The sequence below is a fragment of the Prinia subflava genome, chromosome 18 (genome assembly GCF_021018805.1).
Source record: "Prinia subflava isolate CZ2003 ecotype Zambia chromosome 18, Cam_Psub_1.2, whole genome shotgun sequence".
NCBI lineage: Eukaryota > Metazoa > Chordata > Aves > Passeriformes > Cisticolidae > Prinia > Prinia subflava.
Genome location: NC_086264.1, coordinates 4,680,934 through 4,705,071, shown reverse-complemented (window position 1 = coordinate 4,705,071; position 24,138 = coordinate 4,680,934). Strand labels below are relative to the sequence as shown.

General features: G+C 40.9%; 2 protein-coding genes across 2 annotated transcripts; both read left to right on the top strand.

Moving 5' to 3' along the window:
* The first annotated feature begins 279 nt into the window (after positions 1 to 279).
* Positions 280 to 16,449, top strand: BBS7 (Bardet-Biedl syndrome 7). Its single transcript, XM_063414994.1, has 19 exons — positions 280 to 401; positions 570 to 635; positions 1,848 to 1,910; positions 2,646 to 2,821; positions 3,388 to 3,574; positions 4,244 to 4,316; positions 5,225 to 5,341; positions 6,158 to 6,288; positions 6,873 to 6,957; positions 8,374 to 8,476; positions 9,055 to 9,247; positions 10,115 to 10,189; positions 11,290 to 11,355; positions 12,275 to 12,414; positions 13,370 to 13,534; positions 13,613 to 13,722; positions 13,829 to 13,932; positions 15,345 to 15,468; positions 15,777 to 16,449. Exons 1-19 carry the CDS (start codon positions 366 to 368, stop codon positions 15,908 to 15,910), a joined length of 2,148 nt encoding a protein of 715 aa, XP_063271064.1. The 5' UTR covers positions 280 to 365; the 3' UTR covers positions 15,911 to 16,449.
* A 71-nt stretch (positions 16,450 to 16,520) lies between these two features.
* On the top strand, positions 16,521 to 22,979 carry CCNA2 (cyclin A2). Its single transcript, XM_063414996.1, has 8 exons — positions 16,521 to 17,608; positions 17,720 to 17,954; positions 18,774 to 18,889; positions 19,212 to 19,435; positions 19,943 to 20,147; positions 20,892 to 21,005; positions 21,270 to 21,403; positions 21,775 to 22,979. The coding sequence occupies exons 1-8, from the start codon at positions 17,468 to 17,470 to the stop codon at positions 21,824 to 21,826; spliced, it is 1,221 nt and encodes a 406-aa protein (XP_063271066.1). The 5' UTR covers positions 16,521 to 17,467; the 3' UTR covers positions 21,827 to 22,979.
* The last annotated feature ends 1,159 nt before the right edge of the window (positions 22,980 to 24,138 follow it).

Sequence of the window (24,138 nt, the reverse complement as noted above, 5' to 3'; positions counted from 1 at the left end):
GTATACACCTACTCGCACCGACCCTTTCTTAATTCAGTGTGTTTACTCTGGGAAGATTTTTTTTAAACTCAGACTCCGTGCAGGGCCGGTATTTTTGGCTTCGTTGTTAAATAAACCATTCCTGGCGTACAGTTCGCCATGGAGCCCAAGGCTCCCCCTCGGGGCCGTTCCCGCCCGAGCCGCCCCGGGATGCTCCCGGCTGTGCCCGCCCCTCGCCCCGCCCCCGGGGCACTCCAGCCAATCGCGGTGCCCTTGTGGCCGAGGCTCCGCCCACTCGGAGGCGGGCTCCGCGCGGCGGTTGCTGTAGAGACGGGCGGCGGGCGCGCCGGCTCTGGGCGGGGTGGGACGCGCGTCCCGCGGGAGCGATGGAGCCGAGCCTGGCACGCGTGGATTACCTGCAGGTGGGTCCGGCAGCGCTGGCAGCCCCCGGCAGCGTCGCGGCACCGGGACGAGGCGGCACGGCCCGCCCGGCGCCGAGGAGCAGCCGTGCGGCGGGGCCTGCGAGCGGCCCGAGGCGCGGCCCGGCGCTCCGGGCCCCGCTCAGGAGCGTGTCTTCCATCCATCCACAGGTGGGAGTCACGGCGCAGAAGACGATGAGGCTGCTGCCTGCCTCCGGGAAGAAGGCCACGCAGAAGGTACCGACCGCCTGCTGCCTCTCCTGTCCTGTGCCTTATCCTATTTTCAGAGTTTCCTTAGCTGTAGGACGTCATATGGAAAGACTGTGCAAGCTCATTTTGGGGGCTTGGAAAACCTTTTTTTTTTTTTTTGGAAAAAAAATAGGGAAAGAATCTGAATTTGTGATTGTAAAACTTAAGAACAGGGAAGGAATTTTTGTCATTTACGGCATTGCTGAAACCCTCAAGGGAGTTCTTCCATTTTTCTCTATTTTGGTTTTACCAACACTTAGAACTAAATGAAATGGCCTGAAACTGAGACAAGGGAGATTCGGATTAGGTACTAAAAAGAATATTTTAGAGTTACGATCATCAAGCATTGGAATAGGCTTCCCAGGGAGCTGGTGGAGTCACCATTCCTGGAGGTGTTTAAGAGGTGTCTGGATCTGGCACTGGGGATTACAATAATAATGACAACTTGATGGTTGGACTTGGTGATCTTGAAGGTTTTTTCCAACCTTGATGATTCTATGAAATAGTTTTTTTAAAGTTTTAAAATTTTTTTCTTAATGTAAGTTCAAATTAAGGAAACTTATTAGGGAAACTCAATAAAAATAACTGCATTTCTTTTTTCTTCCATAATAAAGTCTTAATGTGAAAACACAACTCTTTCCAAATACATCTTCACCTTATGGTTGCCAATGTGTGCAAGTAGGAGGAGAAAAAGGATTGTAAATGCCTGTACTTGAACTGCTGTTCTATAGCATTTTATATAGATCTTTAAAGTATATTACCATATGTAATTAAGTTCTCTAGAATTTTGAGTCCTTATATATATGAAAATATCAGAAATTATATAATAGAGGGACACTATATAATAGTGTACAATATCACGTAGTGACAGAACAAGGGGGAATGGCTTCAAACTGACAAGAGAGTAGGTTTAGATTAAATATTAGGAAAAAATTCTTTGCTATGAGCATGGTGAGGTACTGGCACAGGTTACCCAGAGAAGCTGTAGATCCTCCATCCCTCGAAAAGATCAAGGTCAGGTTGGATGGAACCTGGGATAGTGGAAGGTGTCCCTGCCCATGGCAAGGGGTTGGAGCTGAGTGATCTTTAAGGTCCCTTCCAAACCAGACCATTCTGTGATTCTATCAGTACAAGAAGGGCATTATTTAAAAACACAGTTGTGTATGTAATAAAAGATAACAATGTATTGTACCTTTGAAGGTGGTTGTTGGAGATCAGGATGGGGTCGTTACGTGTTTTGGCATAAAAAAGGGGGAAGCTGTGGTAAGTGGAATTGTTCCATTTAAAGTCTTATTTTTGAAATGTTCTTCGCAATGAATTTGGAAGTCCATTTGTTATTGACATGGCAAATAAGATACTTGTGGAAGGTGTCTAGGTAGAGCAGTGGACTGATACCTAACTGTGGTGAGAGCATGCTGATCTCATGCCTGGTCAAGCACAGATTCCTCCACAGTTACAGAGTCAAAAACTAAAAAATGTGGGTTATTACCAAAAAAAAGTAATTTCCACACATTTTGCACTTCAGTTAAGTTGGGCTTAAGCCTGGGCATATTCACTATTATTGTAACGGGACAAAAACCTGCAAAGATTCATTAAATCACCTCAGAGAAACTGATTGCTTTTTATGCCCAGCTCAATGAAAAATTATTTTCTTTCATGGGTTTTCTTCTTCAGGAAGTTCATGGTTAGCTCATAAGTATTCCATAGCAATACAAATAAAATCAATGTAGACTTCTGGAATAAGAATGTAACATGTGAGAGGGAGAGAGAATGTGTGTGTTGTTCTTTAAAATAAAAAACAAACCACAAACAAAACAAGATAAATATAGAGATTGTTTTTTTCTGTGTACAACGCATTGCATCTTAGTTTTGACAGATATTGTAAAGTAATCTCTTATCCTTTATGTTAAAAGATTACCATAAATATGATATTTGATCATATTACCATAAATATGATTACCATAAATATGATGATGAAAATTGCTTTCCTGTTGATAGCCAGTGTTCAAGACACTACCAGGACGAAAGATCTCCAGACTGGAGCTGGGAGGAGCTCTTAATACACCACAGGAGAAAATTTTTGTGGCTATAGGATCTGAAGTCAGAGGTTTCACAAAAAGAGGGAAGCAGTTTCTTTCCTTTGAAACTAACCTTACTGAAAGCATCAAAGCTATGTATGTATGATATTTGGCATTTTTACTGAGAGCTGTAGCAGATTGTTAGTTTATGCTTTTTTGCAATAATTTTGACCATATTGTGTAGGTGACACTAAGTGCCAGTCCAGCCTCAGCTTGTGCTGCGACCTGTAGCAGGAATTTGGAATATCATGGAGAAGTCTTGGACATGTACGGGGAATTGGGAGTGGTCTGGAGGCACTCACAGCAGTGCAAAATCTATGTGAGCAGAGCTGGGGTTATTGCCACAGTGTGTGCTGTCCACATAGCTCCTGGAGCAAAATCTGGTTTGGGTTGTGTTGTAAGATGCTGCCATAGACAAATCAGCATAAAAAATATAGTAATGAAATTTCTATAAAGATATTCTTAAAGATTTACCTGAATACAAATTAGAAATGTGAGAGCTATAGAAACCACATGGTTTTAATATTTATAAGGAACTCTAAAAGCTGGAACAGCTTGCAGGGCCCCATAATACCTTGGAGCTGCAAGCATAGTAACACATAAAAGCATAAAAGACTCTTGCTGCAGCAAGATGCTATAAGGAAGTGTTTTCTTTTCCTCAGGTACATTTCAGGAGCAGATCTCTTTCTCTGTGCAAGCTATATCTATAACCATTACTGTGACTGCAAGGACCAGCACTACTTCCTATCAGGAGATAAAATCAATGACATTCTCTGCCTTCCTGTAGACAAAGTGAAGTGCATCACACCAGTGCTTGCATGTCAAGACAGAGTCCTCAGGGTGTTACAGGTTAAAATGCTTCCTTCTTTGTGTTTTATTATGAATGCTATGGAATTGGACTCTAATTATTCAGGAAATATGTATCAGCATGGCTTAAACGTGATAAGGATCAGCGCACTGTGCCTTACTTGGCAGTGTTGCTGCTGGTGCATTCCCTTTCTGTTGTTTTTTTACAGGACAATCATAAACTTGCAAAAAATGAGGATTAATAAAACCACTAAAACAGGCTCTGGAATTCATAGGTGGAAGTGAATGACAAATTGATCCCTTCTAACTAAAAATGCTCGCATACACATTTAATTTCCTGAAGTCTTTATCACTTTGGGAATTCTTGCTCTCATAAATTACTGTTGCAACAAGTCTTAAGTGATACTAAGCGGTTTAATATATTAAATTGCCAGGTAAGTTCCTGGATCATTTTTAATGATAAAAACATGTTTCAAGAGTCCTATGCTTTATTTCTACAGACTTCACCCTGTTTTTGGCTTAGAAATGGTTCTGCCATAGGAGTTTGAATAAGTAAATCTTACCTTTTAGTATGATCCATAATAATTATGTCATTGTGGGGCTTTGTTTTGGGATGTGGCTGGTGTTTTGTTCTTTTTTTTTTTGTTTTTTTGGTTGTGGTTTTTAAAATTTTTTAACAAATTCATTTAAGATTGTTCTCTTTGTCTTCAGGGATCTGATTTGCTGTATGAAGTAGAACTTCCTGGACCACCTAGTGTTCTTGCTCTGAGCAATGGAAATGGGGGTAACAAGATTTTGAATATACACCTAATTAATAATACTGTTTTACTATATTTTTAAGATTTTGTAGCTTGTCTTTGTTAATTATTTTGTCTTGATTTTTAAGCTGATGTTAAAATTGCAGCAGAAAAGTGACTATGTGAGGTTTTTTTTAATGTATAAATAGGCAGAGATATGACTGTTTTAGACAGTTTCAAATTAAATTCACATTTAATTGAAGGCCTCTTACAACACTAGCGTGATCTGAGGGGTCTCATTGTGTAAAAATGAACTGGACTTTTGGAGGCCATATCCAGGTTGTGGGTTTGTGTTTCTCTTACCCATGGATTTCCATTCCTGGATGAGAATAGTGAATAGAACTAACAGAAACTAAGACTGGAAGGTTCAAACTTTAAATAGTTTGATCTTCCTTCTTGCTAATCTGCTCTAACCTCATAGAAATCGCTTTAGGGTGTTAATCTGGTGCTTTATTTAGTTTCAGTTAGATTGTGTGACAAACATCCAGAGCTGGTTTGGGAAAATAGTTCTTAATTGCTGAAATTTTGGCACAACATTCATTGCTGAGTGTGTGTTCTGAAAGAACTTACCTGTTTTTCTTCTGTAAAGTCCATTGAATAGCCTTTATACTTCAGCTTAACTTTGCTGAAACATATAGTAATAGATTCTGACTGGTTCTTAGGCAGAACTCCAGTGCAGGGATGCAGCCAAACACAGAATAGTGTTAGCCACAAGGAAATTATCAAGATGGGTGCAGTTTTCATGGATTTGTTTTCTTATTTGAAGCCTGTCAGTTCTGTTGTATGTCACTAATTCAGTGTTTTCTTTTCCCATGGGCTACAGAGTGTAACTACACTACATTTTGAAGTTGGTGTGCTTGATTTTATCAATTCTAAATTCAGTTTCTGTGTTTAGGGGATTCTGGGGAAGAAATTGTGTATGGGACTTCTGATGGAAAATTGGGTCTCACCCAGATTACTGGTATGAAGGCAATACCAAGGTGGGAAATTGGGAATGAAAAGAAGAGAGGAGGTATGTGTCTTAATTTCTCACTCTAGCTTTCCAGCATACCTGAGGCTTTGTTAAGAGTAGGGTAATCAGGAAATCTTATTCACAGATAACTTTGCAGGCATATTGTGATTATGTCAGTTTGTGATATTAATATGACTAAGGTCTCTTTCATTCTTCTGATTTTCTGACAAATAATTTCTATCAGTTTGTCTTGCTTTGGATTTTGTATTCATATTATTTCCAGTATTTTAGCAAGCTTTTGTTTTTACACTCTTTTTAAAGTGATGTTTGTAAACCACCGTTGATTCAAGTACGATTGAGATGTTTATCGGTTTTCTATTTCTAAGTGTGTGTGTATTTGGCAAATATGCCTGCCAAACTTACCAGATGTTCAGTGGTTTTAAGGTCTCTAAAGAGTCATAACAAAGGATTTTGTCTGAAGGTGGAATATGTCTCCACACTAACTGATCAAAACTTTCTCAGTTTTAGCTTTGGTGTGCTGCTTCTGGAACATCTATTAGCCATACTGCTTTGTGAAGGAGAAGATCAGACATGGAATGTATAAATACATTTTTATTTAATTATATGAGTTATCACTACATTATTTTCTTAAAATGCTTCCTAGTATGTCCTTAGTTTTCCTATGAAATAATGGAGCCATAAAAGTTAATCTTGAACCTGAAGCACAGGGCAGGGACCTCACGCTCTAGGACTATTCCAGAAATCACACTATTAACACCTTAAAAGCTGGTCAGGAGTCTTTCTGTGTAAAGAGTGTGGCCTGTGTATCATAAATAATAAAGATGAAGAAAATGGCTTTGTTTTCTTCTTCATTAGGTATTCTGTGTATTGATAGTTTTGACATTCTGGGAGATGGAGTTAAGGAATTACTTGTTGGACGAGATGATGGAATGATAGAGATTTATAACTTTGAGAGTGCTGATGAGCCTGTCCTTCGACATGATTATGTAAGTCCTCATTCTTCATACTCTACTGGAAAGAAAAACATTAATTAAAAATAAAAATTTATATTTCAAAACTTACACGATCATTACCTCAAAAAATACGTGGTTTGTTTTTAATTTAAGAGGCTTGTAACGCTGACAATATGAACTTGAAATCAGCATGGTAACATGCAAGAACTAGAAAGCGAAGTAGCTGTGATTTGAGCAAAAATCAAAATAATGTTGAGAGTGTATGCTAAAGTTTTGGCTTAGTTGAAAGCTGCTGGGTGAAACCTAATACAGAGTTGCTCTCTGAGTGAAAAAACTGAGTGTGTTGAGTATAGTCTGTGATTTACAGATTAATAAATGGAAGCTGCCAGGACTTCACTGAGCATAATTACTTTGGTTATTAATTGTTTAAAATAGTAATTGGATGCAGAGGGATCATTTCACTTCAGTCAGATTGCTAATTTCTGCTGGAAAAACACTGTCTGTTACTATTTTGCTTTCAACTTTGCAATGTGTTTGCTATGTAGAATAGAATCTTCTAAAAACTTCTAAAATGAGTGCAGTGATATTTCCCTCTGCTTGAATGTGTTTATTTGAAGGCTTTATCAGAGAGCATTGCATCAATCCAGGGTGGCTGTGTGGGAAAAGATGGCTATGATGAAATTTTAGCAGCAACATACTCAGGTAAGCTTCATATCATTGACACTATAAATGCCATATGTGGTGAGGTGATAAAATGAAGCAGGTTATGTTGTTAGTGCAACTCACGTCTCTTAAAGTTTTGTGTTGAAAAGATCTCTTCTGATGTAATATTTACACTTTAAAAAAGATTCCTACACCTAAACTGTGGGGATTTTCTATTTTAAGATATTCATCATGTGCAACACAGTAACTGGCTGTATTTGGGTGTAAACTGCTGCCTTGTTGGGATGAATTAATATATCTGAAGGAATTAGTTACAGTTTTTAATATATATGAAAAATGTTGATATACAAGTGTGTTTTTCTTCTATTTTTCTATCTTTTATGTAATTTCATTCCTTTTCAGTTTCACAGTGCTTTAAATGGGGTTTATTTTGATTTTAGTAAAAAATAAAGCTCCCTCCATGTGAGGCATCTCAGCAGCTCCTCTGTAAGACTTGAGCTATGAGCCTGTCTGTGACAAAGGCCATGATAAACATGCTGCATATGACAGCTGCTGGGAGCTAAAGATTGCTAATTCTCTCTCTTTAGTTACCTTCAGTGCTAAAATTTAACCTATTGAAACTTCTTGTAATGAAAATCATGTCATTTGGCAAGATACAATCCTCAGTCTGTTACTGAGAAATAATGGTGTTCCAAGCACCTCTTTTAAACATTTTTGGGTGATCAAAAGACCCTTACACCTGACTTCATATGAATTGTTTTGGTATGATTGGCCACACTACTGTTGCAGCCTAAGTCCTTTGTGCCTTCTTTTAGTGGGAATGTTGTAAAGATCCATGGATCATAGAAGAAAGGGGAAAAGGGAAAGCCTGTGTTCCCCTGTGAGCTTTGAAAGGTGAATTCTGGTAGGATGTGCACTAGACTGATTTTGCCAGGGAACCAGAGCTATAAGCACCCATTCATGTCTGCATATCATGCCTGAGGTATCAGAATATAATCAATTAGCATTTGCTTTTATAAATAAATGTAATTGAGTAAGCAAATGTATAACTTTTTTTAAGCAGCAGCATCCAACTTCTAAGCCCACTGAGCAGCATCCAGTTTGCTGTAAGCACATTGTGCTGTTTTGCTTTGTTTCCAGTACTGCCAGTAATTCAAGGTTTTGTCAGAAAAAGAGAGGCAAGAAAAAATCCAACTGCTCAGTTAAAAACAGTTAAAGAGGAATTTATTGCTCAAAGTACTAAATAAAAAAAGAAAGCAATGCTTTCCAGCTTAAGAATGAAACCCATAAAAACCGATGCTCAGTGTCTAGGATTAATCCTACAAAAAAGGATAAAATTGGGCTCAATTCTCTCTACCTAGTGTATGGAACAAGCATCACTCCACACATACAATAGCTGAGTGTAAAATTTTCTTTTTAGCTTGTAAGGAATATAAACTTCATATATTGGTTTAGGCTGGCTGACAGGACTAACTACTGAACCTGTCCATAGAGAAGGTGGCTCAGGTGAAGAACTAAAATTAAGTCAAGAAATGCAGAGCAAGATCTCATCCTTAAGGTAATTGTGCTAGAAAAAAATTGAAGTGGAAGAATGGAAATGTTAAAAGCTGAAATGTCATCTCTCCTTCCTATCTCACTGGATTTTCTTTATCATTAATATATCTAGAAGTAGAATTGAACCTTTTCAAAGTAGAAATTAATAACAGCCTCATTTAATGGTCTTTCTCTATTTTGCCTTCACATGATGATGTCTTAATGCTTTCTGCCTCAGTATCAGCAAGATAAGATTCCTTCCTTCCTTCCTTGCTGCTCTATAGCTTCTAAATGACGGCAGGAATAAGTCACTACCATATTATTCAAAATGCATTGTACTTTTGAAGGAAAAAGATTGTCCTTTCCTGTGCCTCAAAAACCTCTTTTGGCAAGGAACATGTAAAATCCACGTGTCCATGTGGTAGATTTTATATTTTATCTTTGCTAAGTACAATGAAGGGGAGTCACCAGTCACTTCTGGCTGGAAAATTGAGGACAGGAGATAAACATGATTGCCTTGCAAGTTTAAACTCCTTAATTTCTAGGGTAGCTCTATAGTTGCCTTTTTAAAAGACATTTAAAGAAAAGATTTCCCTTTTCTAGGAATGAATTGGAACAATTGCAGATTAAAGTACTTCAGGAACGGGACAAATACCAGCAGTCCTCTCAATCCAGCACTGCAGTTTCCTCAGTACCTGCCTTCAGTGTGAATGACAAGTTCACACTGAACAAAGATGATGCCAGCTACAGCCTCATCTTGGAGGTGCAGACAGCCATAGATAATGTCCTGGTGCAGGTCAGTGGGGCTTTGTTCTTGTTGGCTTGATGCATAAATAAAACACTCAGAGACTTTCTAGTTCAAAAAGCCAAGTTACTGCATCTTAAGGACATGCTTGTTAGGGAACAAATACAACAAATTTCTATTGAGCAGAGCAACCTTACCTTACCAAAATGGACCAAAGTACCTGCTGTAACAGAAGATTTCTGTGTAACTTTGTGTTTTCTTTTGCATGTCCTTATTTAAATGCAAATTAAATTGTACAACTGGGGAGAAATACTCCTGCCCATCACAGCAAGCTTAATTGATTGTTCCTGCTACTGTATCAGCTGAAATTAATGCCATCTTTGGTAGTCAGAAAGAGTAGTAGTATTGACTTACCTTCTTTTGGGAGATGCATGAGGAGAAAAATGTGACAAGGAAGAATTTATGAGGTGATTTTTCTGTAACAAATGGGAGAAGTATTGTAGGATTTTATTTTTCATGTCTTAATAAAAGTCCTGTTTTTATTAAGGATGTTACAGAGCAATGCTAAGCTACAGCTGATTTGCCACTATATAATATCAGATGTTTCCACAGCTAAATGAGAAATAATGAAATTGTTTAACCTACCTATCATGTCTGAAAGACAGTTACAGATTTTACATGGAGGTTGTGGTAAGCCAGCCCCCCAGGAGTTCAGGACTCTGTAAGGGAATAAGAGAAAGATCATCATGTTCCTCCAGGATTAAGTAGTAAGCTGCATGTCTCTTAGGCTTTTGCCTCAGAGATGAAGCAATCTCATTGCCTCTCCCTTATTACAAAGACTGATGACAGAGGATAAATGCACTTGGAGCTACTCAGGAACATAAGCTCTTTATTTTTCCTTCCTCCTGTGTTCTGCAGAGTGATGTCCCACTAGACTTGCTGGATGTGGATAAAAATTCTGCCGTTGTTAGTTTTAGCAGCTGTGATTCTGAGGTGAGTGAAACAGAGGAGGTGATGTCTGTAGAGATGGCATGATGGAAACTGTTACTATCGTGTAGTAAAAATAGAACTTGGATTTATAGATCTGATTTAAAAATCATTCAGTTAAAGTAATCATCTGATAATTGTGAAGAGCACAGCTTCATTAGAGGTACTGCAGAATTAGGAGTTAAAGGCAGGTCCTGACATAAGGCAAATGTAAATATGTGCAAAAATACCTGCTCTTCCTTTTTTTCCATTCCTGAGAAGGATTGTGAGAGACACATTTGGTATTGCTCTCTTCTCTGGATTTCATAGAATCATGTACATTTACTTCCAAGTAATTTAGGTGAAGAGTGTTACATTTCTTACTTAGTTAATTTCTAAAAAATATCTTTAGAATGTGACAGTTCTGCTGTATGGAGAGTCAAATGTTTGCATGCCTTTTTTTTATATATAATAACTACAGATTTCAATAGTTACTATTGACTATAGTCAGTAAGTATAGTTAAAGAGTTACTAATGACACTGAAGGCCGGGGAGAAAATCCAGAAAGCACCTTAGGATTTATGAAAATCTTCTGTAAAATCTTTTCCCTTGTAACAGTCCTTTATTTTAGTTTTAAGAACTGAGTTCACACGTCGTTGTTTTGCCCTGGAGCTCCCAGAAATCAGCTTTTTTATTTTAGGTTTTCTGCCATTTATGATGATTAATTTTGTGCTTATTTTCTTACTGATCCTGCTTTAGTTTTTGAATGTTGATTTAATTTTGCATTAAATTTGCAGTTGATTAATTTTGCAGATGAGTGGGGCAGGCTGACATGCATTTTTCAGATGCAAAGTAGGTATCTTTGTAGAAATATTAAAGAGAGTAAGAGGCTTTGGCTGTATTCTCCTTATAAAGAGATTTTATTTTTTTTAACTCTATCATAATTAAAACTAATTGGAACATTCAGGAGAACCATGGATTGCTTTTTTTGTATTTGACTCTTCTAAACAGCTGTACATGCATAGCAAAAACTTCACTGTAACAAGTGAGTATCTACGGTTAAAACGGACTAATAGAAATTTTGTGAATCCATAGGCCTATTTTGTATTTTTTTTTCCTTTTTTCAGCCAAATAGCAACTTTCTTCTTGCAACTTACAGATGCCAAGCAAATACTACAAGACTTGAACTTAAGGTAAAGTGCTCAAAAATATAAAATGAATGGTTAGTCCTTTGGCTTTGGAATGGATCAGTTAGCTTTGGAATGGATCAGTCCAGTTTCTACTGTGTATTTTTTCCCAAGACGACCTAATCTGGAGCTTGTGTTCCTTTTTATTTGTCTTTAGGATTTCTAAGGGCTTCTAAAAATATTTCAGAGGAGAGCCTTGGAATCTTTTTGAGTGTCCCTAAGATGAAAGTGGAACACCACAGACTGGGAAAATACAGGATTCTGAAGGCAGAAACTTAAAGCTGAGGGAGGTGTGGGAAAGCAAGCTCTGGCACTGTTTATCCTCTGAAGTGTTTGAAGGAAGTTACATTGGGAACTCACAAGGGAATATAGACTCAATTTGTATTTTGGAGAGGAAGCAAATTCTGTCATCCCATGCTTATTACACTTAAAGGGTGTATTGGATGTTTATTTGGTGGGTGTTTTGGAGTTTATTTTTAAGGATCCACCAAATTCACACATTTTACGGCAACCACCACAGGAAATAATGAAGGAAATCTTGATTGAGAAAATGCTCAGCGTCCACATAGGCAGGAGGTTTTCTCTTGTTTACTGCAGCCTCTTAGTCTGATACATGTTTATGTAAAACTCTCAATTTTGAGGCTTTTTATTTTAACTGATCAGAAAATTAGTTAGAGGGTGTTATTTTATTAATATTTAATTCATCTAATACAACAGCACTTTACTGGACTATGTTCCATTTAGTTTTAAAACTCATCTGCTTTATTTATAGTGGCACTATCAAGGAAATATGGTATTCTAAGTATTCTTACGATACTAGAGGCTTTCTTTAACATACTTGGAATATTCACTAATTTTCCAAACAGTGGTAAAGTGATCTTTTCCTTTTTCTTCTTTTCTGTGGGTCCCTCTTTACTCTCTGCAGGTTCGCTCCATTGAAGGACAGTATGGGACGCTTCAGGCATATGTAACTCCCAGAATTCAACCAAAAACCTGTCAAGTTCATCAATATCAAATTAAGCCACTTTCACTTCACCAGAGAACTCATTCTATTGACCAGGACAGGTATGTGCAAAGAAAAATCAATGCTTTCTTTCATTTGGAAAAAATGACACAAACCAGATGAAACATTTGCTCTGTAAACTTAAGTATGGAATTTCTAACCCCTAACCTACACTTTTGAGCCTGTAGTTCCATTTTATGAATTTCTTCATAGAAATTATGGATTAAATAGGTTCTCTGCCATAGCCCCAGTTTTGGGGCTATGTTTCATTTAACTGCCCTGGGTTGTACTTCAGCCCCCTGTGTTAATAGAGCTGAGGGTGTGGTAGAAAGGAAACTTCCTCTGTAGGTAACTGTGTCTTTTCAGTTTCACCCTCATTCTCTGGTCCACCCTTTTCCTCTATTTTTTTCTCACAGCTAACTTGGCCCCAAAACTGAGCCAGGACTTTTTGTACTTTTATCTCTCTGTTATAGGAGTTCAGTATTTTACACAATTTCTGATGGATTTTTACCCACCTTCAGCTAACATCATGTATTGCCTCCAAAGATCTGATGTTCAAACCAAAACTGAAAGACTGAAGGGAGGATACCAAAGGCTTCAGTGTGCAAATGAGCTCCACTATCCTTGTTCATGATAAAAATGCCACATCTGGGGTTTACAGCACAGGAGGCTCTGTCTTACTCTTATTTGCTCTTGTCAGTTATTACCTTTGTCCTAAATTTCAGGTTAAGCAACTTGCAATGTGACATCAAAAACTTTCAAGTTGTTTCTTTTTCTAAATCTGACATGCCTAGTGGGAGGAAAAACTTGAATGTGCATGTAGCTTTGCATTTTGAAGTACAGAAAAACAGCTGTAACCTCCAGTATGTATCTGTACTTAAGGAGAGACCTGAATTTTTACAGAGTGCTGATTAAAAGGAAACCACCACATGGAACTAAACTTTTTTTACATGGACAGTGTCCCTCCTTCTTAACTATTAATTGTTCTTTTTCTGTTTTAATGTCACAATGTCACAGGCCCATGAATACACTGGTGCTCAAAGGCCAGTTCAGTTTTGCTGAAATTCACTCCTGGGTTGTGTTTTGCTTGCCTGAGGTGCCTGAAAAGACTCCTGCTGGAGAGTGCATCACCTTTTATTTTCAGAATACTTTCCTGGGAACACAGCTTGAAAGTACCTACAGGTAAAATACAATTACTAAACCTAATGTTGTATGCACGTGTGCTCAGGTTTGTATTTTTAAATTTTTCTTCTTTTATAGAAAAGGTGAGGGATATTTTAAATCCGACAACATCTCTACAATATCCATCCTCAAAGATGTGCTTTCCAAAGAGGCTACTAAAAGGAAGATTAATCTCAACATATCATATGGTAAAAATCCTTTTTTATTTTTTGTCCTTCAGTTCATTTGTTACTTCCATAAATGGAATATGTAGTACTCATTTGCTTGTTGGGGTTCTTTTTTACTCCCTGCTAGATGTAAATGAAGAATCTGTGAGACACACATTACAGTTAATCCACCCTAAATTAGAGTATCAGCAGCTGCTGGCCAAGAAAGTTCACTTAATAGATGCTTTGAGAGTAAGTATCTGAACTCTTCAGGTTTGATTTTTATGGGGGGGGGGGTTATGCTGTCAGATACCAAACCATGGCTCAAGTCAAGTGTGTGTCATGGGGATCTGTTCCCTTAAGTTAAATTAAATTAAAGCATGTATTTTAAGTGTCTAGAAGACAAATTTCTTCACAGAAAATTCTCATTTTTTACTATATAGTGAATAACATGTAGGGTTGCTGAAGATGCTTAATTTGGGTGGTAGAAGGGCAGCCAGCTTTATCATCTAATGTTCTCTCCTAGCCTGCTGTTATTTTCCAGCTCCTTCTGTCCCTGTTTTCACTAACATAGTTTTTTAGGTCATCCAGGCCAGGTGCAACTTCTTTGCTTTGGAATTTCATCCCAGTGTCTCATAATTTCTGAATCACCTGCTTTTGAATATTTTGCTTAATACCCTCCTCAACAGCCTTTGGAAGGTACCAGTTAGGCAGCTTGTCTCAGTTCTTGGACTTTTTTTCCAATAACCAGGATTTTCCTGTCAAAAGCTCACCATCATCAAGTTGGTTTTTTTTATTTAATGGGAGGGGAGGTGAAAATGGTTAACCAGTTCTCTCTTTTCCTTTTGGGAGAATCAAATACTTATCAGAGCTCTTTAGATAGTAGAAAACCTGGCTACCAATGACAACAGTGTGTATCTTTATTATCATTAAAAGGGTTTTACTTGGGCTTGGTTTGGCAAACCAGGTGTATAAACAATAATAGAGAATTTATTCTTAATGCCTATTGTGTTTGTGCAATAATAATGGTATTGTACATCTTGCTTGTTTTAGACAGCAAATCTTCAACAAGTTTTTTGGACACCAATTTTTTGGATGATAACTTATTGAGAGGCAGTAAAATAATCTAATGACTGATAAAAGCTGTTATCCTACTAGACTTACAGTGCACAACATAATTATCTCTTGTCTAGAACAGAAGTGCCTTTCTTTGGAGGATAAAAAGATCTATACTATCAACCATCCCAAACTGGTCTGCTGATAGACTGAGGCTTTTAACAAAAGGTCTTCAAAACTTCTTGCTGTCACAAATTGAGTGATACTTTCAGAGTTTACTTTTACCTTCAGACTTCACTGCATGCTCCACTTTTTTAGGAATTCACTTACTCTAAAAATGAAGGTATGGTCAAGGTTTGAATTTGTATGGTGATCCTATTATGGCTCAGAGCTGGAAGCTGTAACAGGATTTTGAGAATCCAGTCTATGAAGTGACATATGGCATTTCATCAGAAGACTAGAAAATGAGGCACTCTGAAAATAGCACTTGATAGTTTAGGAGGGGATTGTCTTCCCTTTGAAGTACTTCCTTCTGACATATCTAAGCTTAATTGCTTCTTATGATACTTATCTGCTGTTAGCTCTTACCATTTTAAACTGTCTTTGAGGAATTACAAGTTCATGAAGGCAATGTGGACTTCCTGCTCCCAAAATACCGCAGCATTTTGGAAGAGGCAGATCAGCTGCTCGAGGAATACAAGAGACAACCTGCGCATCTGGAGAGACTTTATGGTTTGTTGATAATTCAGCTTTATTTAAATGGGGCTTAATGTCCAGAGACATGGCTGAAATAGCTGCTTATATTTAGATGATTCTTGTCTTTATGGACATGGTTAAAGATGGTGTTCAAATTCAGGATGGCATTTAAGAATGTATAAAAGTTAAGTGGCTTGGATTTGTTTACAAGTAAACCGTTGTTTAAAACGTGAGGTTTAAAAAGTCTTCTAACAACTGGAATACTTGCTACATAATATTGAGTTAAAAGTAGAGATACCTCCTACTGAAAACAAATAGTAATTCCTGGAATTTTACCTTTACAGGTATGATCACAGATCTCTTCATAGATAAATTTAAATTTAAAGGTACCAATGTGAAAACCAAAGTCCCTCTCCTTCTGGAAATTCTGGATGGCTGTGATCAAGATGGATTGATCACTTTTTTTGATGCTGCCTGATAAGGAAAAAGCAGAGTAATTCTTCTGGTTTTAACCCAAGGCATTTCAATATCAAGTCAAAAACACTTTTAGTCTTTTGTTGTACTGTCAGCTCTTAGGTTTTATTCATATTTATTATCATATTGGATACAGTAGTAAAATTCATATAAACTGCTGTATATGTTAACTGTGTGCAGAGGTTTTATGTACAGTGTTAATAGCTCAAGAAAGATCAGATGTAAATACCAAATATCTTTTTGGCAAAGATGTTTTCACTACTGTTTAAGACGACATGGAGTAGCTTGTCCCCCAGCTGCAAAAATGGATGAAGAAACTGGTTTCCAGAGACTTGGATGGATTTGGAAGAAATCTGTGTGTTTAAGCTGTACCTAGCTTAGTTTTCCCTTTTGTGTTGAGAATGTGGTGAGAATCTCACCAGATTTGGTGTAGCTGGTATGTGCAGAGGGGGGAGAACTCTGAATTTTAGACTGATGACGGGTCCATGTAAAGCCACTTTTGTTTAGGAATGGATGGTATTAAACTTCCTCAGTGCTTCTCCAGTCTCCTTGTACTTCATTTCAAAACTCCACCTACTTTCTCACTTGGTTTTATTTAAAATTAGAAGAGATGAAGCAGCCACTGGAGGCAGACATCTGTTTGAAGGTAAAAAAGATCAACTCCATTGGAAGTGACATAGAATAATCAAGGGTGGAAGAGACCTTTGAGATCATCAAGTCCAAACATCAACATGTCATTATCACGGTTAACCCCCAAACCACATCCCCCAGCACCATACCCAGACACGTCTTAAGCACCTCCAGGAATGGCGACTCACCCTAACAGTGATTATTTTTTTCCTCTTTGTCTCATCTGAGGGTGGTGAGGCCCTGGCACAGATTCGCCGGAGATGCTGTGGCTGCCCCATCCCTGGCAGTGTCCAAGGCTAGGCTCGATGGGGCTCTGAGCAGCCTGGGACAGTGGAAGGTGTCCCTGCCTATGTCAGGGGGTTGGAACAAGAGTACCTTTGTGGTCTGCGATTCTTTGATAATCGAAATCTCCCCTGAAATCTCATCCTGAGGCCATTTCCTCTTGTCCCTTCCCTGCGTATACCTCACTACCCCCTCCTTTCAGAGAGCTGCAAAGAGTGATGAAGTCTCCCCGCCCGAGCCTCCTTTTCTCCCGACTCAACACCCACGCCCCCCATCTCCCGGGACACGTTCACGAGCCTGGCTGGGCAAGCTCCCGCTCGTTTCCCACACACGTTTCCCGGCGGCAACGCCGGCGGCTCTTCCTCCCTCGGGCGGGCGCGGGGCCTGATGTCCCCGGCACCAGCGTTCCCTCCCCGTGGGCTCCCCGCCCTCCGTGTCTGCCTGTGTCTGTCTGTCCGTCCCTCTGTCCGCCCCATCCGGCGCGGCCGTGACGCCGCGCGCCCCCATTGGGCGGTTCAAGAGTCGCGGGCTACTTGAACGGCGCGGGCGGCTCCAGGCGCGCCCGTCCCCGGCCCCGCCGCTCCGGCCCTGCCGTCGCCCCGCCGTCCTCTCCGCCCCCTCCACCGTGCCCGCCGCTCCTGCTGCGGCCATGTTGGCGGAGCAGGAGAACCAGGAGAACGTGCCCCCGCCGGCGGCCGGCAAAGCCGCGGCGCCGCCGCCCGCCGCCGGCACCCGCGTGGCGCTGGGGCTGCTGCGGGGAGCGCAGCAGCGCGCCGGGATCCCGCTGCAGGTGAAGGGGGAGCGGCGGGGTGCGGGCGGACGGGGAAGGGGAAGGGGCAGCGCCGGCTCGGCGCGGCGGGAGCTGTCAGGGCGCGGGCGCTGACGGCCTCTCTCCCCACAGGCGGCGCGGGGCGGCTGCGAGGGCCATGGCGCGGCGGCGGGGCTGCAGCAGCATCAACATCAGCCTTTCTCCATCCATGTGGACGAGCCCGATGGGGAGCGGGAGCCGCGGCGGCAGCGGGGCGTCCCGGCGGGGCAGAAGGAGGAGGCGGCGCTGGGGCTGCGTGCGGCCGTGTGTGCCCTGGGGGAGCGGCGGCCCCTGGCCCCCCTGAGCAACGCCATGGAGCTGAGCTTCGGTAGGTGACACCCCGGCCCTGCTGCGCCGTGCAGGCCGCGTCCCACCCGCTCCCCGCTCAGCGCCCTGGCCCCGGGCAGCGCAGAGGAGCTCACCCACGGAATGATTTCCAGAGCCCGCTGCTGGGCTGTGGCTCGGGACACGGGCTGGTTTGGTTCCTTTGAGCCTGCCACCAGGATGCAATAGCTGTTCAATGCAACTGAGCCTCTGTGTTCTTATGCCCTGCTATTTTAGGCTGTTTTATACATTATAACTTTAACTATCAGTACCCCACGAAAGAAGCCAGATTACAGACAAGATCAACCCATAAAGCCTTGTCCTTTGCTACCATTACAGAGTTAGAAGGGGACTTTACCCAGGCAGATCCCAAGGTGTAAAAGGTTTTTCTCCCAGGCAGTGGTGCAAGTGTTTTGAGCTCTTCCCAGTATGTGAGAAATGGGAACTACCAGATCCATCTTCTGTAGCACAATTGAATATCTGAGGGCTGTCTTCCTGTGATCCACTACTGCAGGCTACGAAAAGCTCTGGCACCCCTGCCCTGTTTTAAACCACAATCTAAGCTTATAGGATCCACATCTATGTAACAAGGTAACACAGGGTGCACTGACCACTACATAAGTGCAACAGTTTTCAATCTCTTTATTCTTAGCGGGGAAGAAGAGAAGGAGGAAGGGGAAACTTCCCTCTTGCCTTAACATTCGACTTCCGTAGAGCCTCCTCAACTCCCCATCCAGCTGAGTGAGCCTGCACAAGGTTCCCTGTGATGTGAGGGAGTGATGTGATGGTGCCCATTCTAACATGGCTGTTATCCTCTGCTTAGATTCTCCAAGTATTATGGATATTTCAATAACCTCAGAAACAGAAGAGAAAGCACCAAACGTTAATAATGTGCCAGACTATATCAGCGAAATCCATACATACCTGAGGGAAATGGAGGTGAGCTGCTGTCCCTTTTCTTATTTGCATACAGCCCATAGGGAAGAGTTTGGGGTGGAGAAATGTATCTGAACAAGAGTTTCCAAGACAGTGACTAAATTAGAGCTTGCTAGAAAGGGAGAAATAAGAGCACGGGACTGGTTTATTGTGATAAAGTTGATTGTGCCATGCACAAGCTGGAAAGATTACAGAAACAGAACTTACTGATCCTAAACCAGTGTTTACTTCTCATTTGTTAAACTGTGATAAATGGAGTTTAAACAGTTGCTTCCCTACCAGCACGTGGTCCAACCTCAACTCTATGTGTCATCTAAACCTACAGGTGAAATGCAAGCCCAAAATAGGTTACATGAAGAAGCAACCTGATATCACAAACAACATGCGGGCTATTCTTGTGGACTGGCTGGTGGAAGTTGGAGAAGAATACAAATTACAGAACGAAACCCTGCACTTAGCTGTAAATTACATTGATAGGTTTCTTTCTTCCATGTCTGTTTTGAGAGGAAAACTTCAGCTTGTGGGTACTGCAGCTATGCTGCTGGCATCGTAAGTGAAATTGCTTCATTTCAAGTTCCACCTGCTGGTTTCATATAGATGAAATTCTTATGGCTGTGGTTGCCTAGAGCAGGACTCACTTGGGAGGGCTTCACACTAGGATAAAAATCAGAGTTGTCCACCTAAAACCTTAGCAGTTATCCTTGAGGTGTGCCCCTAAAGTGAGGATCTGTTATTTCCAGCTGCAGCAGCTGGCATCTATTTGACAGTATTTGAGGGAATATGCATAAGGCACATGAAAAGCAAGTTGTGCTTGCCCTAATTACTAATTTAGTGGGTTGTTCGGGAGTTTCAGTGACTCCAAGTCCCAAATTCCTTAGTCCTAAATTATTGTGCTATTGTAGCTTTCTAATTTCAAATCATCCTGATTCAAGAGTTACTGAACCAACTGTAGCAAACTTGTTTGGCACCAGTGCCCAGCTCCTTCCCAAGTCAGAATTTAAATATTGGTGGTCTTCTAGTACTCCATTATTTACCCATAAACGTTTCTTTTGGCAGAAAGTTTGAAGAGATCTACCCTCCTGAAGTAGCTGAGTTTGTCTACATCACAGACGACACCTACACCAAGAAGCAAGTCCTAAGGATGGAGCACTTAATTCTGAAGGTTTTGTCATTTGACTTGGCAGCTCCAACAATCAACCAGTTCCTCACCCAGTACTTCCTACACCAGCAGACAGATGCTAAAGTGGAGAGCCTGTCAATGGTAAGTAAGAATTAGTAGCTCAGCCCATGTAATTAGAGAGTTTTATTGCAGATATTTATTGCACACACACACATATATATGTATGCATGTATGTATAACACCTTATGAATTATGCTCCTCCAGAAGTAGTGCCCCACTGCAGGAAACTAATACTCTTATTGCCACTTTCTGTTTAGGATACTCCATGCTTATCAGAGGCTGGCACTTGGCCTGGCTCAAACATACACCCTTACTCAGAGCAAGCAGAGATTAATGAACTTTAAATTGTGGCTTGTTGCACTGCTAGATAGATGTTTCCCTCTCTCTTATGTACAGCTGCCACACCTACCCCCCCACACACTTTGGTAAAAAAGGACTTTTAGTTTGGATTTCCCCTCAAATAGCAGCAAGCTCTAAATCCAGAGTCTAAAGCAGAGCACAGATAAGATTTTACCTGAAGTTATAGTAAATCCTAGCTGTATGGTAGGTACCAGAGGTCCTAAACACAATCCTGTGCAAAGGTGAGACTTAACTACACTCTTCCCTCTAGTTCTCATATATCTCTTAATATAAAATGTGCTGGGAAAGCATGTGTTGGGTATGCTGTTTGACAGTAGCTAGCTGGAGATGCTTAAAGAAAAAGTAAGTAGAAACTAATAAAAGGTGTCCTTCCAACTCATTGCAGGATTGGAAGCTCAAGTTAGGGTTCTAAAGCAACTGTTAACTTTTGGAAGCAGATAATTCTCTCTTTTGTTTCCCTTGCAGTACCTGGGAGAGCTGAGTCTAATTGATGCTGATCCTTACCTGAAATACTTGCCATCAGTTATTGCTGCTGCAGCATTTCATCTGGCAGACTACACACTCACTGGACAAACCTGGGTATGTAGCAGTCCAGCGTGAGCCTTCACGGGCCTCTGTGTGTGTACAGTGTGTACTCAGTTCTGAGTGCTGGGCCTGGGCTGCAGGAATTGCAGCCTCTCTGTGCTCCTAGGCTGTTTATAAGGTATTGCTCCCTGTGGCATTTGAGAAATGGGATGGGGGGTAAATATGGTTCAACAGGAAGCTAAAAACTCCACCAGTGGTAATCAACATAAGTGAACAGCAATATTCAAATGTCCCTCTCCTTTTCTTTTTTTCCCTCAGCCTGAATCCCTGTGCAAAGTAACTGGCTACACCCTTGAAGACATCAAGCCTTGCCTCATAGACCTACACAACACCTACCTCAAAGCAGCCCAGCACACACAACAGTCCATAAGGGAAAAGTACAAGAGTACCAAGTGAGTATCTGTGGAGGTGGTAAGGTCTGAGTTGTCCAAATATGTAACTGCCTAGAAGGGTGAGGTGTGGGATGTATCTTTTGAGTCTTCAGGCAGACTCAACTAACCAAATTCATCTCTTCAGTGAGATGGTGACAAGGCTCCCTGTGATCTTTGCAATACTTGTTCTGTTGCTGCCTGAACTGTCAGGTAGAAACTGGAGGAATTTTCTTGACATTCCTACAGTTGGTGATACCTAATGCTCCTAAAAATCTGTGTGGGGCATGGCAGCCATGCCTGGTGGGAAATGTGCTTTGCTGCAGTTATGCTGCTCTTTGTGGCAAAGAGCATTAGAGCAAGATGACATCCTGCCTCTTTTGTTCCCTCTCTAGGTACCATGGAGTATCGCTCATTGACCCACCAGACACACTAAACTTATTGTAATAATCAAGAGACTGATCTTTTTAAGAGATGTATATTACCAGGAAAGGATGTACAGTTCTAAACATGGTTCTGGATTCTAGACATGATCACTCAGAATATGAAAGCAGCCTTTGATGACTTCAATTGTGAAGTTTAGTTTCATGTGGTTTTAATGTAAATCTTTTGTACATGCAATCTTTTAAAGAGTTTTAGCTATGTTTTTATTGAAATGTTCTCCAGGCACAGAATTAACCATGCTGGCCACGTGAAGTCTGAGACTGCTTATCTAATTATAGACTAAATATTAATATTAGCAGTGCATTATTATAGTAGGGTTTTTTTCTCCTTCTGCATAAGAAAGACTTGGTCACCACAGAATATCAGTAGCATTTTTATACTGTCTAGTTTAAACTGAAACTTAGCATAGATCCAAAATGTGCCTTAATGGCTACAAAACTGGAAGAAACTCTATGGCCACAAGGAAAACTCCTCGCTGGAATCAATTAATGAGGCTCTTTAGTATGTGCCCCAGTTGCTGTATAATGTAGTGCCAGATCTTCATCAGGGGAAAAGCTGAATGCTCTGCTGCAGGGACTGCACAGTTAAAACCCCTGCACCAGTTCATACCTCACACTTCCACTACACAGAAAATGGTCTTGCTGTTGGTATTTTCTAGTTAGTCCAAGTGCAAAACTGGTACTAATCTATACCCATGGAGTTCTCATTAATGTATTGGCTGTCCCAAAAGTTCATTGATGCCTGCTGAGAAAATTAGTCCTCAGTCTGCTTGCTTTGTACTTCTGTAGGGGTGGTGGAGGGATTAAACTGCAGTGGGTGAACTGCTGCTCTGCGCCCTCAAGGGCAGGGACTGTCTTCTTGCATGGATGGGTTGCATGCAGTGCAGCAGGAATTCTGCACACTCCTCAAGCTTGGGAGAGGAGCTCCTCTGTGGCACAGTGAAAATGTGCCATATTTTTCCTTAGTTCTGGAATTGTTAGATGAGCAAACTGGCATTCAATCAGCATTAGATCAAGTGGATGTTTACCTTCAGCCTGTGTAAATGGATTGATGCTGCCCTGTACCCGCTGTTGTTTGCATGTAAAGCATCGAGTGCGTGGAAGTGGGCTGAATTGAGCCATTTCCAGGTTGGCTAATAAACAGGTTTTGTATCTGATGTTAGTGGTCTTGCCAATAGCTTAAAATCACTGAGGGGTAGAGTACTGTCATCTTAAACTGGCATTGCTTTCTAAAGCCTTTTGGCAGGGGCTGCCCTGTAAAACCTGTGCCTCTGACTTGAAGTTGAGTCAGTGCTGTCTCTCTGGTTATCTGGGCACCTAGCAGTATAAACTCCTCCTCACAGATGTCCAACAGCTGTTAGGGTGTGGGCTATTTGAAATAATTTTTTAAAAATCCTCATCTCTCTGTCAGGCTGAGCAGCAAGTGTTAATGAGAATGGAACTGTGTCTCACCTCACCAACTACAAAATTACTGCTCTGCCCCCACCCTTGTGCCCCTGCCAGAGCTTTCCCTGAACCACCTCAATTACAAAACCAAGGGAGACGAGTGGTGGTCAAAACTCTGGTCAAAATATGCAGCATAAGTGGCCTTTTTGGCCAGTTTGAGCTTCTTAGGATGCACTTGGACCTTTATGCATGTTCTAATGGTTAATGAAGAACCATATTTCATTGGCCAAAAACCTTTATTTAGATTAATTTCAGTGGGCTCCTTCTGAAATGCTGAAATGGATTGGGGACAGCCTGTGCAGTGTATCATGTCTGGTGCTTGGGGTTGGAAACGATAACCTTGCAGGAGAGGGAGTTTACATGGGGAGGAATGTGTTTTCCACTGTTTGTGACCTTGGAAGGGTAACTGGCAACACTGACTGTCAGCAATTACTTGAAGGTAACAACCCACAGTGCTCTTCTGGGAAACTGGGTTCTGCCTTCCCCTCCCTTTCTGTGATGTATTCCAAGACAACTAAGATATATGAACATTGGAGGGGTAATTTAAAGGAAGCTTAGAAATTACTTTCTCCAGTAGAAGAGCAAGTAGCAGTAGTAAAGTGGTAAACTTCAGTGGGTTTTAGCATTTAGTGCTTAATCAAAGAGCTGTGCTTCAGTTTTAACGGAACTTGTTCCCTTAACTGTTCCCATAGCACAGAGAAAAATTCTTCCATGCTCCTTGAGCTTTATGTTCACCATTATCAACATGTCTTCCTCTGCAGCCTAACAAAAAATCTCCAATCAAGGGCTGGCATCTCTGCCCAGCATGACAATGTTCCTCCTTCCTTAGGGCAGCTCTTGCTTCTGCTATTAAGTGCTATCTTTTTCCAC

Excerpts from the sequence above, each read along its gene's own strand:
- BBS7 (XM_063414994.1), top strand. The coding sequence starts at position 366 with ATGGAGCCGAGCCTGGCACGCGTGGATTACCTGCAG. Across the intron at positions 11,356-12,274 it reads CTACAAGACTTGAACTTAAG|GTTCGCTCCATTGAAGGACA; the intron begins GTAAAGTGCTCA and ends TACTCTCTGCAG. Across the intron at positions 13,723-13,828 it reads TAATCTCAACATATCATATG|ATGTAAATGAAGAATCTGTG; the intron begins GTAAAAATCCTT and ends ACTCCCTGCTAG.
- CCNA2 (XM_063414996.1), top strand. The coding sequence starts at position 17,468 with ATGTTGGCGGAGCAGGAGAACCAGGAGAACGTGCCCCCGCCGGCGGCC. Across the intron at positions 19,436-19,942 it reads GCAGCTATGCTGCTGGCATC|AAAGTTTGAAGAGATCTACC; the intron begins GTAAGTGAAATT and ends TTCTTTTGGCAG. Across the intron at positions 21,006-21,269 it reads CACTCACTGGACAAACCTGG|CCTGAATCCCTGTGCAAAGT; the intron begins GTATGTAGCAGT and ends TTTTTCCCTCAG.